General features: G+C 41.3%; 1 protein-coding gene across 1 annotated transcript in view; it reads right to left on the minus strand.

The window, feature by feature from the left end:
* The window catches only part of TRPC5 (transient receptor potential cation channel, subfamily C, member 5), a 65179-nt gene that overhangs the window by 35929 nt on the left and 13690 nt on the right, over positions 1-15560 (minus strand). The window contains exon 2 of the mRNA XM_010296161.1: positions 12323-12844. Within this exon, the coding sequence (XP_010294463.1) occupies positions 12323-12844 (522 nt within the window). The remainder of the gene's footprint in view (positions 1-12322; positions 12845-15560) is intronic.

Below are 15560 nucleotides of genomic sequence, written 5' to 3' on the forward strand. Positions count from 1 at the left end.
TACTTAAATAGACAGAACTGAGATCTGGGAAGGCAAGTTGACTTCTCCAACACTACTTATGCCAAGGCCTTTCCTAAGTACAAGTTCAATTTCCACCTAAGCAGGGTCCCAAATATGTTTTTTCACCATTTTTGCACAGCCTTTCATTTGCTATGGATAGAAATAGCGCATGTGTGTATCATAGTCTTTTATTACTTCAAACGAACATACTGTATGTGACAGTATTTGGTATCAGTTACAGATTCTGCACAGTGAAAAAGAGAGATTGTGATCATTTAAAAAACTCCATACTGTCCCAGTTTTGTAGATATTCCAGAATCAGAGGCAGATGTACTGTACTAGAAGCTTTCTATTCGTTTAAGAAGATGAGCACATGACTTGTGAACAGTGTATTTCTCCAACACATAACAAGGGTGGTATCGAGCATTTTTTTCAAGGACTACTGCATCACAGGAGCCTCCAACCTCTATTACAAATGGCAGCGTAAGACATCATCGCACAGACGTGATGGAGAATGTTCTGACAGCTGCATTAATGAAAAGAAACACTTCCAAAAGGTGGCATTTATACTCAATTCAGCAAATGTACGAACTAAACATCCAGTGCTATGAAGCCTGTGGTAGAGCTGGCATAACTTTTTCCAGGATTGTCCCTGCCTGTAGATAAAGCCTGTAGATGCATTTCTGGGGGAGGTAATCCAAAGAGCAAGCTCCTTCTCCATTACCTGTTGAGCAGAACCTGTCCCTAGCTGAGATACAGTTCACCTAATGACTAGGAGATAAGATGCAACTCGAGTACCTTCTTGTGAGGACAACGCCACTGTGTCACCAGTGGGCAAGATGCTCAGTGTCTCCTGGCTTCTGAAAATGGGAATAAGATTCTTTACCTTTCCAAGAAGTGGTATCAGCAACCTCAGTCATGGTTGGGAAGCACTTTGAGGGTAGAAACTACTGCAATACAAAGTCTTTTATGTTCTCTCTTTCTTTTTTCAGTCTTGCCAGGGTCTTTGTGTAACATTTGGCTTGCAGCTGGATTGTGCTACTAGGGAATTTCATTTTCAATGTTCACCATACTCATTGTCACCTGATCCTCTACCAAGGAGAAAGTTCTTAAGGGAAAAAAGCAGCTGCTAGATGGAGTGTCTTTTTCTTAATATCTAATCTTTACTGATATTTTTATGTCACCTAAACTCTTACTTCTCTGGACTTAAATGCTTTCTGCACGCTGTGCCATTAATATAAATATCAAACCCAGAAATTATGTTCCAGCCCCCCTCCCCTTATCTATGGGGAAATCCCTTATCTCTCACAGTCATAAGTAATTTAGGATCAGACACAGATGGGCTGAGATGTGAATGCCTCGGGGAGCAACTGAAATAGCTCCCTGATAGACATCACAAGGGCTGAGCACAGTATCTCTCTCCGTTTATTCTGATTATTGTGAAGGCTTGCCAACAGGCTCTCCTGTTTGGAGTTTGTTGGGAGTTCTTTTCTGCACTCTTGCTGCGGATGGTGATAGTGAATGCTCTTCATACATGAATAAGCACTAATTTGTAACTGCAGAGCCAGGTGTTAATAATCAGGACCGAGTTCTTCTATAAGTCAGCTACATCAGCTCCCAATGAGGTTACCACTGAGAGCCAAATGTGGCATGGGAGCCATGAAATTAACTCTAGTTCCCCCGTCTGACACTCATTTCAACAGGTGAGATCTCACCAACAGCACTGTATCCCACAGCATCTGAATGTTTGGGGATATTATTATATGCTTCTGTCCTCTACAATTAAAGCTATTTTGGCTTTGGGAAGGCAGAGGATTTTCACAGGAACTAAGCTAGATTTTGCAGTCTGTGTGACAATCAGGCAACTGCAGTGTCTGATGTAGTAGCATAAGTATGTATTTTAGCTAGATCTGTAAAGAATGTAGATGTCCTGTGAATCCAGTTCTATCATGAAAAGGATAAATGCCATTGCTATTCTCCACTCAGTAGAACGCCCTGTCCCATCTTGCAGAGGTACTGCCTTGCACCCTTCCTCTGGCAGATGGAAGGAAGATGTCTCTGAAGTCTCCCCGCAGGGCTGGCGAGCACTGTGTGGTCAGGCAGGGCTGGGAGCAGCAGGTCTATACCCCTCTTCATCCCAGGTCGCCGCTGGCCAGGGTGACCTACCCAGGCACACACATCAATACAACTGCAGATGGACGAGGGAGAGCACAGCCTCTCGTATTTCAATTTTCAGAATCAATTGGCTAGATTTTCTTTCCTCCCATGAAAATATAGGAAACTCCTACACTTTCAGTCCTACACAGGCTTGGGTTTATTGATCCATGCCAAATCTTGATGTCTTAACCCACAAAGCTTAATACACACTGTCCAATAGCCCAAACATGCTGTAACACTTGGCACAATGTCAACAGCCACATGGCTTACACTGTGCCATCAAGTGATCCTCTTTAACTTCGATTTCAGAAACATGAAATGGCATGCAAAGAAATGAACTTTTAAAATCCATCTTCTTCCTGCACTCCCAAATCCTGCAGATGCTCCTGCCAAGCAGCACAACACACTTCCAGTGCAGCAGACAAACCACTCTGCCTCCGTTTCATACCAAGAACAGGATCTTCTGAAGAAGAAAAGAAATCCGGTAGTTCTATCAGTTTGATTGTTCTTAAAGGAAATTCCAGTGGGCAATACTCAAAGAGATACATTCCTAAATTAGCCCAAGACAGAAGAGAGAAACTTTCTGTGGCCTAATTTGATGTTTGCTGCAGAGAGCCAGTAAAGCCCTATGAGACTAGATATACTACGTAAGAAATACCAGCCTCAAGTTTGCAGTGTTGCAAAAAGTGAAATGAGTAAGAAAATCCTCTTTTGTAGCACATTTCTTTTTAGAGTTCAACCGTGCTAATGACTGCAAAGTTATTTACATTCTGCTGCTGAAGTGTGAGCTACAGAGGGTAAACACCTAACGGTTGTTCATCCTGTTAATTAAGTACTTTCTGCAACAGGAAAAAAAGGAAGAAACAAAGAAGTTGGAAGGGAAGCTGTATAACTCAGGGAAAAGGGACTACAACGCAACGTTCCTCATCAGGCACTTCCAAGGGATAATAGTTTCTTCTCAGGAAAATATAGGATGAATATCCTATCAAAAGCACTGCTGCTACTTACATGCCTGTTACTGCTAACAGTGAAGGATTGCAAATCCAAATGGCAGTCATTCTTGCCATTAAGAAGATCGCTAGCCGAGCTGGAAGAGCCCTTCAAGAAAAGCAGGAGCTACCAAAATTGCTCAGTCCCTCTGCTGGTGAATAAAACAAACTCCAGATCCTCCACAGATGAACATATGGCCTCAAATTATACTGAATTTTGTCTAATCTGTTCATAAAGTATTTTAAGTGATGATAACACATGAATCTTAACTAAAGGTCTCCTATCCATAACACATCCCTTCATGGTAGCAGACATGAACTCAGCTTAAGCAGCAGCAATTGGAAATTCACCAGTGATGCAAACGCTGACAAAAGGAAAACTGAGTAACTTCTAAAAGCCTGCTACAGTTCCATCAAAATTCGTAGTTTTCACAAACGTATGTTGGATTGGCTTAAGTATTTAAATAAAAGAGGTCCCACATATTCTAGAGCAATGGTAGAGGCTTGCAAAGCCTGGCTACCTACTCATGGAAGAAGTAATTAACAAAGTATTTAAGCTTGAAATTAAATCCATCTCTACTCAGAGCGTTTAAACGTGTGTTTAGCTTTAGGTTTGTTATTTATGGCCTGTGTCAGGAAGATTTAAGTGCTGGCATAAATTCTGCACTGAATAAATGCATACTGCTGAACGGTGCTTCTGGAGGCCAACCTCTGTTAGCAAACACCCCACCAGAACACAGTTCGTCTGGGTCAGACCCTGAGCAAGAGTCCAGACATAAGTAAAACTTCTCAGCATTTATTTTAGCAGACAGCAGACTACAGTTGAGAAATTTCTGTAGGAAGTATTTCAGCAAACGTTTCAGGATACAGTTCTGTTACAAAGATTAAGTAGGCATAGGCTGGGCTTCCAAAGGCAGAGTGCTGCAGTACAAGTAATTGCTGGATATGAGCGATATACCGAAGAGAGAGAGTTAATTCACAACACACTAACTGGTTTCCAAGAGCTGAACAGGTGATATCGGACACATCCTACAGAAGCACTTAAAAAAGACTCAGGCTGAAAAGTGTTTAGAGACACACCTAAAGGACTTTCCCAAGTCCTCTTGCAGGCAGCACTTCAAGAGTTACATATCTTGCAAATGAATATTGGGAACTCTCACAGGCTTTAGCTGAAGTGGAGAAGGTACTGACTTTTAAGTAGAAAGCTGGGTTTATTCTCCCTAGTGTATTTCTAACATTTACATTAAATAAGTGATAAGTAAAGCAAACATGAGAATTTTAAAAGTCATTCACAAGTATTTTTAAATACATAAGTACTTTACTCTGTTAGTGTTAATAAAAGGTTCCAAAAATATTCTTCATTTGCTTCCTTTCCAACCTGAGAAATATCTATGCTGAAACTATTTAATTTCAGTTTCTTTTTTCTTTCTACCTTACCTTCTCCTGAATGAGATACTCCAATATCCAGGAAAGAACAGACCAGCAACTATAAACACTTCTCATTCTCGGGAACCTCTAAAGGCTACCTCTCCTTCTGAGTAATATCAGCATTGTAGGGTGAGTAGGACACATTCTTTGCTGAAGCATGTTTGTTTAACCAGCTGGGGTTTGTAGAGAAAGAGTAAGAACATAAAAACTGCAGCCACAGCTTTTAAATGCCATTCTGCACAAGAGCTCAGTTTGGGGGGGTATGATTAACCCATCTATCTGTCTCGCTTTTCTTGGAGTGAAGAACTACGAGGTAACTGTTCTCAACCAGGAGACACCTAAATGGCTCGTCTGGATGGTGATGATCTGATGAGGTGTATGATGACATAAGAGGTGTGAGGGGAGTGGAATCTCTTTTTTTTTCTCTACAGAGTTTAGTAACACTCTTCAGTAAGCGACACAAGTAAAGCTGAAATTCACAACAATCAGATAAATAACAATGACTGCTTCTATATCCAACAGGGAGAATCCATAGCAATATTTTTTCCACAGAGTTTATTATTGCAGGGTATCATTCAAAGTGAGGTATGAAATAGCACGATACACTGTTCACTACTGATGTAAAGCTGATTCTGAAAGGCACTCGAGACCTTCAGATGCGGTAGGACTGAACACTTGGCTTATACAGTATACAAGGCATCACTTCTTTCCAGTTTCTGTTGTCCATAGAAAGCAAATCAATCATGTCCTGTACTTTAACTTTGGCTTCCCAAGCCTCGCCTCTTGCTGGCAAGAAGACTGATGGGACACGTGAAGTTAAGGGAACTGACAAACTCACTAAATCATTCTTGAATATTCTTAAAACAGTGGCAATCCCTTTAGCTTTCAACATATTTCCTGTCTTTGTCCAAGGGATTATTAAAGTCAGAGGCACGAGACACCAAAAATGACTTAAAGAATTATCCAGGCATTTACTGCCTGCTACACATTACACTAATACAAGCAGAGTCCTTGTCCTTGACTGACATAGCGGTCTTATGTTGTTTTTTCAAATTTGTGTATGGCAAGATTAGTCATGATGATTTTGCTGTCAAAAGGTAGTCTTCTGCAGTTCTGTTCTGTGACAGCTACAATATGTGGCTAACCTTCATCAAATTGGAACATTCTGGTGTGACGTGAATAATACACCGAATAACACTGTTTCCTCAAATAAATATTCAAGTCCACTTTGTCAAACTGATGAACCATCAGTTCTCCAAATATTTCTTCTTCTTCCAAGTTTGGAGAGAAGTTACACTTAAATGCCACTTGTCCTACTTTTTGTAACACAAGGCAGCTGTAACAGGTTAAATTTCCATGCTAATTTCCAAAACTGAACAAATAGATCCAGCAACTGCACAAATCCATAGAGCAGGGGCTCCAAAATATGCACCACTCGCACTGCTGCCCCACCAGCGAACTGCTTTAAGGGTGCAAATGCAGATAAGTCTCCCCACCTGTCACCCCAAAGTCCAGCCGCTGAGACTGTAAATAACAGTTCGGTACCACATACATGGAAGATTTTGTAATATGGTCATCTGCCTGCTGGGATTGAGTCTGAGAAAAAAACAGCTTCATTTAGCACAGGCCACTGTTCAGACATCAGATGGTAACTTTGCTGCATATAAGAATGAATGAATGAATGAATGCTGTTGGAAAATGAAAGGTGACATTTGGACATTCAGTGCTTTAGAAATCCCTAAACTTACATTCAGGTTTGTGATGTAGGACAGATCTGGAAGTAGCATAACTGCACCATCCTCACCATCTAATACCGTAAGGGATATGGATGTTCCAGGTCACTAGAAAGGGAAAAAGCTTCCACAAGGAACAGTTCTGCTTCCCCATCTAGCCCTAATAATGATCTTTTAATGACATGGTATGATTTCATTCTAGAAACCTGAAAGTAAAAGCCTGTTTATTAATCTTCTGAGCTGTGCAGGTTCACTGAAAAGCTACCTTTTCATTGTGCCTTTAAAGAGCACAATACAAATACTCAGCCCTGTATCATTGCATCTCCAGACAGTGTGGCAAGAAAACAGAAAAAAACACGTGCAAATAACTTAGCACTGCCTGCAAACAAAGAAAGATCTATGGCTATCCATCAGGATACCCGAATGGCTTTCAAAACAGGTAAACAGTAGATAAGCTTTGATTTTCATAGACCTTGCACTTCATTTTTCACGCATCTCTGATATTTTTAAAAGCTCTTTTTTATAAACTAATTGAAGAGCCCTTAGAAATTCGCCAGGTTTATGCATACTCCCTGGAGAATGATGCTGTGCTGCTAACTGCAGCCACACAGTTGACAACGGTCAAGACACAGCTGAAAAATATGTGGCATGGCAGGAATGATTATTCATTCACTTGAGTACTGTATCTCAAGAGGTACTTGTCTATGTAAATGTCTTGGAAAAAAATAACTAAAACTTTTGAAGCTTCATCCTGAAGAGAAAACAGCAGAGCGCACTGTTTTTAAATTAGAAACGCAAACAATTCTACCTCTCTCCTCTCCTGTCATTGATTTAGAGTACAACAAGTAAGAGAGACTAAGCTTAAGGTTTCTGAGAGGGAATTTCATGCACTCCTTTGATCTAATTCAAAGTGCTAAGCAATACAGTAATAGGTAAAATGCATTTTTTTCTGAGTGCCTTGCATTGTGTGTGTTTCTTACAAACATATAAACTAAACCTGTTCACATCTGCAACTATCAGTACCAGAAAAATGCAAAGCACTAAAAACCCACCACCGTGATGTTCCACTTAATTTTGAAGATGTGAATGACCTGTGATGGAGAAAGGAAAGCAGGAAAGCAGGAACAGACTGAATGTATATTGCTATTCTTGTGGCTTAGCAGAACGTTACACACAAGGAGAAAACTGCCCTTTTAGACCTGATTCACTCCTACACTACAGTCACTTTACATTATTTTGGCAATGTAAAAAACCTTAAAGGACACAAAAATTTTATTTGCATTCAGCCTATGCTCTGATTCTCCACTACAGCAATGGTACTCTGCACATAGAGCTGTGCTTTGCGTGACTGGCAAGATCCTAAGAGATTACTTTTCCCCATCTTTTCTTAGAAATGCAAACAAATTAACAAATGCAGAGCTAATTTGTGCCTGAACAGCAGAGTGAAGATTGATCCCCAACAGCTGAGCTGTGCGGGTTCTTATTAAGCCTCCAGCACCTTTCTCCTTCCAAAATTAGTCATGAATAAAAGAATTTGAAAAGTAATAATATGAAGACAAATGCCATATACTGCAGAACATTTTTGAAAAGCTTATTCGTCTCTGAGACCAGGAGTTCCCGTGATCCTACAAAAATAACTTATTTCGAAAGCAGACTGAGAAAACTGATGTGTCTATGCTCAACCTATCTCATCATGTTCCGCAGTGTACTAGAGCTGTTCTCATTTTTTCCTAATATTTTGCGACTGCCATGCAAACAGCGATCACAACAATTAAATCCTTCCTACCTTCTAAAGAAATGATCAGGGCCCTTTTGTAATTTGAAACTGAGGACACAACCATTCTACACTTAAGATGAGATGGAGAGGGAGCTTGTGAACATTGCACAGCATGGTTTTAACATTTACTACCATAAAATATACTACAAAGCTACCTTAGGGCACATTTTAATCTTTCCTGTATAACTGAAATTTTTCCTTCTGTGTAAACAGTAATTTACCTTCTAGGATATATGGGCTTATTAAAAACAAACATGAAGAGCAAGAAAATTCTTCTCCATTGTTTTGGCCCTCTGCCAAAGGAAAAGGTCATCTTCCTCATGAGCGACACATTTGTCAGTTTATTAAATACTTAACACATGTAATGTTTGGGAGAAATAAAAACTTGTACCTCCCAGGGTTTTTTGTTGAAGAAAAAAAAAGAATGGGAGATTTTTCTACCCTTGTAAAGACAAAACCCGTATCTGTGTCATGAGGCAGAAATGCACGGGCAGTGGGATTTACCTGGGGATACAGACCGAGGTGGAGCCTTTGAGATGAGGCCAGTATTTCTCTGGAGGTAGGACTGAACTGCAGTGACTCCCCTCACTAATCCAGCCTTCATCCAGGTTGCTCACTGTGAAGACTGATGCACTCAGGCCAGATCAAAAGATGAAGTTGTGTATACCATGAGTATGTTTACTGGATTCAATGCAGGGAACAGGGATTTGTGTCCGTGGTGGGGCTGATTGCTAATTGTTTGCTAAAACTTAATGTATAAGATCAGATTTTTCTCCAGTAGCTAGGTAGCAAAAGATGCAGCTAATTCCACAGTGGAACTTCAAAATGCCTCAGCAAAATAAGTGTCTAATCTCCAACAGATTTTAGGCATTTAACCAGATTATACTCTGTGTAAAAACTTATTGCCTACTTACCTGCATATTTAGCAGCCTAACTAGCTTTAAAAAGCTTTCCTCCAAGGGCCCAGTTTGGAGCAAGAACTGCCCATAGATGTCTAGCTTTTCCCATTTGGATTTTTTTTAAGTCAAGTCCTGTGTGTTCACTGATGGAGATCGTTAACCTGCACCAGAAATCTGAATGCAGTTACTTTTCTGCACCTGGAACAAACCAGCACCTACTCTTCAGTATGGGAGTGCAATGGGGAAAAAAAAAGGCACAGTGGGTTCATCTGAAATGCTCTGGAGAGAACACCACTGAATAATGTGTCTGGTGAAGAGTACTCTTGAATTCCCAGATCATTTAAGTGAATACAAAGAAAAAGTAACTTTAAAATCTACTCCCTACCCAAAACACACAGTACTGCCCCTCCATCCAAAGGCAATGATCTCTTTACCAATTCCCTCTCTAAAAAGAATCCTGAACATATCTGCCTGATTAAGCTGAAATGGAATCATTTTGTATTTTGGGGAAAATGTTGAGGTTTATTTCACTCAAAAAGAAAAAGAGGTGCAGGAAGTTTGGCTAGATTAGTCCAACGTTAATGTGAGATTACGCATTCTTTATTCTGAATATAAAGAACTAACAACTACGGTAACAACTTACAGCCCCAGAAAACAACTAAGGTCCACTTTGGATTTTTGTCTTAGGCTACTAAAGATTTGACTTGCAACTTTGTCAACACTAAGATATAAGAGGCTTCTCTGTCCAATCCAATCCCATATAATGTTAAGACATAAAAAGCTTCAGCAGAACAAGATCTACTTTTAAAAAGTTCTCTGCAGAACTGTCTTTCACAAAACCAAATTTGCTTCTGTTTTCCCTCCTGCCCCCCCCAATTCTCTCAGTCTGATACTCTTCAATCATGATTAAAAGGCATTTCGCAGTGTCTCCCTGACAAATGTTCCTACTTATTCTTTTCAGAAGCTGGCAATGACGTCTGTATCTTGCTTTATGTTTTGTATTGGACTAATTATCACGATAAGAAAACCACTGCCACATTTATGGCCTCAAGTTGCACCAGGGGAGGTTTAGATTGGATATTAGGAAAAATTTCTTCACCGAGAGGGTGGTCAGGCATTGGCACAGGCTGCCCAGGGAGGTGGTGGAATCACCGTCTCTGGAAGTGTTCAAAAAACGTGTGGATGTGGCACTTCAGGACATGGTCTAGGGGACATGGTGGCGCTGGATTAATGGTTGGACTCGATGATCTTGAAGGTCCTTTCCAACCTAGTGATTCTGTGATTCTGTGATTTTGTTGCAATACAAATACCATCCTGCAGGATGCATCAGGTATTTGTGAATAACCAGGTAGGACAAAGAGGTTCAGTAGCGCTGGTTTCCCAAACTCATTCATTCTGTCCCAGTATTCTACCTGGAAACAGCACGGACTGTAGCTGGCAACACAGAGCATATCTGCTATCATTCATATGCTGGAACTGTCATGAATATGTCACAAAACATGGAATTTATCCATATGCTTGAAATTCAGTCAAATATGTCTAAAAAAAGAGATAAAAACTGTCACACAAGCAAGCAAAGATTAAAAATTCATTACTTTAAAATAAAAGAGCTTCAGGACTGTTCAGCACTGCTGAACACTTCAGGAGTGAACTCCTTCAGACTTGCAGTTTCTTAATGTGAACACAAGATAAGGGGTAGCCGCCACAGATTTATTCTTAGATGTCAATAGTGAGCCTGAACTGTGACAAGACATCAAAATCAACAGTGATAGACACACAGCAGTGCCAGTGGTGTCCTGGCTGCTGAAGCGTGTATGTGGATGCAGCATCTGTGGCTATCAGGGCAGTAAAAAAAACAGAAATAGAGTTTCTGTCCCTTCTTCGATTCAAGGAACATTTGACCCGATATATGGTATTACCCTTCTCCAGACGAATTCTTCACTACTTGTTTGTGTCCCTAAGGCACTTACAGTGTTACCTAACCTTGTCAGCTAGAGTAAAAACCACAACCTGACATGACAGCCAGTGAGACTGACACTTCACTGGAGTAGCCCACTACAAGCAGTAAGTGACCACGTGCTAGATCCCAGGAAGCTTGAGGCTTCAGCTCCAGCTTGTGGCATCAAAGGGCTGGCACTCAGGAGGTGTAACAGACCAAAGGGAAGAAAGGAAAATCTACATCTTTCACTTTTTGACTCTTTTATCCTGGATGACATGAGCAGCCATTAAAGGAGGTGGAATGCGTCATACCAGGCTGTCCTCATCTAGGTCAATGCATAAAACAAAGCGTCAAATGTGGGGAAGACAGTGAAAAGAGTAACGTGGCAGGCTTTTCCGCCACTCCTGTCACCCTCTGAACACAGAAGAATGTAACAGACATTGCAATTTGTTTCCTCAACCGAGCGAGCTAAATTCCTCTTTCAGATAACCTGAATCATCACTGGCCAACAGTAATATAGCATCTACTACATTCTGTCCAGGTTTGGAAAGAGAAAGAAAATCCAGAGCCAACTAATGAAACTGTTGTCAGCATTCTCCTTGGGTTCATGGGCTTTATTGAATAGACTTATAAATCTCTGCATTTGCAGGGCTTCTGAAAGGCTCTTTGCCATTTAGCTGAAGTATGTCTTTCCTTTCTGGTACTATGGGCAGGAGTTTGAATTTCTGGGAATTGCTTCTCAGTTCCTAAAACACGGATGAATCAAGGAGCAAGAATCAACCTGATGTGTCTCAGATGTGAAGAAGTTATTTGCATGACATGATCCACTTCCTAGCATCACAGGAGCATTTTCACCTAACAAAATTGCTGGTAACATGGAGACCTGGGACAGTGAGAGTGCTCTTGATCACTCCTGCTCTCTTTTGCTGCTGTTGTTTCTCTGGCCCGTATGAGTTAGTGTTGAACGGGTGCCAGGAAGTGTTTGGTAGCTGGATGAAGGGAATTGCATATCCTATTCAAGACCTTCATGAGGTTACTGTATAAAAGCAGCCATTGGGAAAAGCTTTCGGAGCTAAAAAATTGGAAATCTCTGAAGGCTGTTCTCTGCATGCGGATGGGTTACAATAAAATGGGATTCAAGTATCTTTGAAACAGAAAGTTTGGTGCCACAGAAGCCATAACGCAATGCAGCAAGCCCCAGTCCTGTTGCCCTCAACTGTCATCAGATTCACTCCTGGTTTGTGACTAACCCATCTGCCCATGGTTCTCCACTCAAGCCAAACTCACTCCTGCTGGCTCTCAGCTAGCAACCCGGAACAAACCCATGGAGACTAGAGAAATGAATCATTTTACCCAATACATGAAGCCTTCAAACACCTTCACATTTAGATGACTCTTACCTCTTTCTGGTGATACTTTATTGCTACCTTTAGCTTTGCCAAATCATGACATTTTTGGGGATCCAGCTCTTCGCTTTGATCATCTCTGTGATTGAGAATGATCTCCAATTCTCGGGAACTCCGTGCTTGATCCAAAAGGTCCTTAGCAAAACGCTTGCACTGCTGTGAAAGCTCTTCATATTCAGCCTTGAACTCATTTTCCACTTTGCTGAGTTCTTTCAGCTCCCAGCCCAGTCGGAAGGCTGTCAAGATGGGGTCCTCGCTTGATAAGGCAATCAACGAAGGGCTGGCTAAGGCTTTGTAGATGTTCAGCCTTGACCTGGAATGCCTCAGGCTGTCCACCTCTGAACTGGAGACACATTCTACACAGTTGCATCTTATCTGGTGTGGGCGTGGAATTGTTACCCGTCTTTGGACAAGCAGTTTGATGATTTCATAGTTGTTGGTGTGAGCCGCCAGCATTATTGGGGTGATATCTGGAGTGAATTCTGAAAACTGTGTGTCCATCATCAAGGTTGGAACCTATATAAAGGGATAAACCACGGTCATATTTCATGTGGAACAGCAGAAATCAGATGTCCCTCCTTCATACTTTTGAAGTGATGTCATAACAAAAACAGAGTTTTTGTAATACCCTTTGTTCTTTAAATCCTATTGTATCCATGCACACACACACTGCTATTCTGGCAAAACCATCTTCCCTCAAATCATGCCTGTCTGCCTCCTGAGCAGGAACCTGTGACCATTCAGTTCCCAGTTTGGTCTAAAAGTCAATCACATCCCCATCTGAATGCTTTATATGTGAACCTGTTTCAAAATAGGTATCGGTTCATATACCGAAAGGCAGAACAAAAGGCCCAGTTAATTACACAAAAAGAAAGGCAAGTCTACAGAAGAGTGAACACTGAATAGATTTCTGTAACTATCATTATTTTCATTATGTATCTGCATTAGCAGGCCAAGAATCTGCTCATAGCAGGCCCTACACAAACCAAACCAAACTCTGGTCTGCAGTTGAGCAAAGCTCTTCCTCACCTTTTCCTTACTGTTTTTATCTGAATATACTTTTCAGTGGAGGGATACATTACATAATTGCCCTCAGAATAGATTTGTTTTTTTTTAAAATGGGTTTGAAAAAATTTAAATGTAAAATTAATGAGCCATAGTCCACTACAAATAAGACACTCCAGGGTGTGCATTATGCAGCTACTGTTGCACTTCTCAAAAGATGAGCTTAATGCACACCCTGTTGTGTCTTATTACTATATGCAGAGTGCAAAATTAGACCAAAATGCTCTTACATCCCAAGCACACAGTGTGTCTCCATTTGCAGCACAGGCAGCTCTTTTTGTTGTGTGTTAATCATTACTCAAGCGTACTGTACTTCGTGTGCCCACCACTCCTGCCCTGGCAGTTGGCATCCTGCTGCTCAAGGGGTGATTGTGGGTTTTGGTGAACAGTAGGCCTGCTTCCCCTTGCAAATGTCAAAGGCGTTTCAGAGAAACTATCGTCAAAGAGTCCTAATGACAGGAAACATTACTCAGTCTGTAAAAATCCAAAAGTAAAGCAGCGATAAAGTAGACGAAGTAACCAGTGAGAAAACCTTCTGTAGGATATACCTAAGACTGGTTGTGAGACAGAGAACCTCTAAGGACTGAATCTGAGTTCCCTGGGAGTTAAGTGCCTCTATAGCACTAAACAGCTAAAGACTCCTGGGCTACAGTTGATTGATAAAACTCTACGTGACGCAGCTGACAGCAGGACAGGGCCTGTTCACAACACACAACACTCTCCCAAAGGTTGGCAGCACACTGAGATGCTGGGTCATTTACTGCAGCAGGGCTCACTGGGTGGCCCAAGGTATTTTGGGGAATAGTGCAAGTCTGCTACGCTGGATGCAGCACACGAGGAGTTAAATCTCTGGCAGCCTACAGACACACAGGTGTGAAGAGGCTTTGCTAACCAGGCTGGTTCCTACAGAGGCAGCCAGGAGGGAACCTATAAATAAGGCTCATAGGGAAACAGAAAGAATGGTAGTGAGGATCTGCTGTGGGTCATGGAGGATTTGGTGTCTCTTTGTAAGGTTGGTTAAATGTATTTTAAGATATCTAGTAACAAACATCTGAAAGCAGCCCTCTTTGTAAGGTCTTTGACTTTCTTTTCCTTTGCTTAGCTTGTTTAGGTAGTTTGTTAAATGTCAAGAGAAAGGTGTGAGCTTTTCTTTTTCTCTCTCTCTTAGAAACATTTTTTTTAAGCTTTGATGCATTTATCTTTTTTTCCCTTCCTTTTTCAGGTAGTCACTGGCTGCTGTATTCAGAGCCTTTGCCTCAAAGGAAGAATGCTTCCCCCCTCTATCACTCCTATTACAGTCATCTTCTTGTTCTATATGGAAGTTATAGTACCCAGGGCTGCGAATAGGATTTTCAGCTTCACACAGAGGAGGTATTCATGTTGCTCAGAATATGAAATGGGCACTTGCAGACAAGGCAGTAATGTTACAGGTGGGGATAGTGCTAATCTTGTCCGCCTCTGTCTGTTCCTCAGGCTTTCTAGATCTGGACCTAGGGCGCTCGGAATGGTTGTCCCATGGCTTGGGATCAAATTGGAGGTATCTATCAAGTGACCTCCCATCCCTTATTCTGGCTCATATCACAAGCCCTCACCCCCAAAATGGAGCACTACTTTGTTAGGTCTCGGACGGCTGCTGTGTGGAAGGCATGTTTTCCTGGGCAGATTGCAGCACTTTTAATACAAACCACCAAAACACAGAACAGGAATAGCGTGAATGGTGGCTGCTGTGGCCTCTCTCTACGCCTGGCTCATCCAAGGACCATGCATTGGCTAAAAATGATATGTCCTCTGGTGAATATTTTTGTTGTCTTCTTGCACAGTGTTTTGATAACCTGCATCTTAACAAACTGTCTTGTTTTAAAGATGGGGCTATGCAAAGCAAGCCTTTGCTCTGAAGGCTGTATTCTACGTATTATCACTGGAGGGGTAGCAGAGATTACTGTACATTGCTGATGTTCCTCTTGTACTGCTCTGACAGGTTGAGTTAATGTTTAGATCAGCTTCTTCTATGTTTTGGGTTAACTTACAGTGATGGAAGCAGAAAAGGAATACATTATTCTACCCCAAGGGCTCTGCTAAGCTCGTCCAAGGTTATTTTCATTAAGTGACCTGAATAACAAATTCTTTTCCATTAACCTCATCACCTGACACAAGCTGTTAAGCTGAG

Source organism: Phaethon lepturus, unplaced genomic scaffold (genome assembly GCF_000687285.1).
Source record: "Phaethon lepturus isolate BGI_N335 unplaced genomic scaffold, ASM68728v1 scaffold3151, whole genome shotgun sequence".
Classification (NCBI taxonomy): Eukaryota; Metazoa; Chordata; class Aves; order Phaethontiformes; family Phaethontidae; genus Phaethon; species Phaethon lepturus.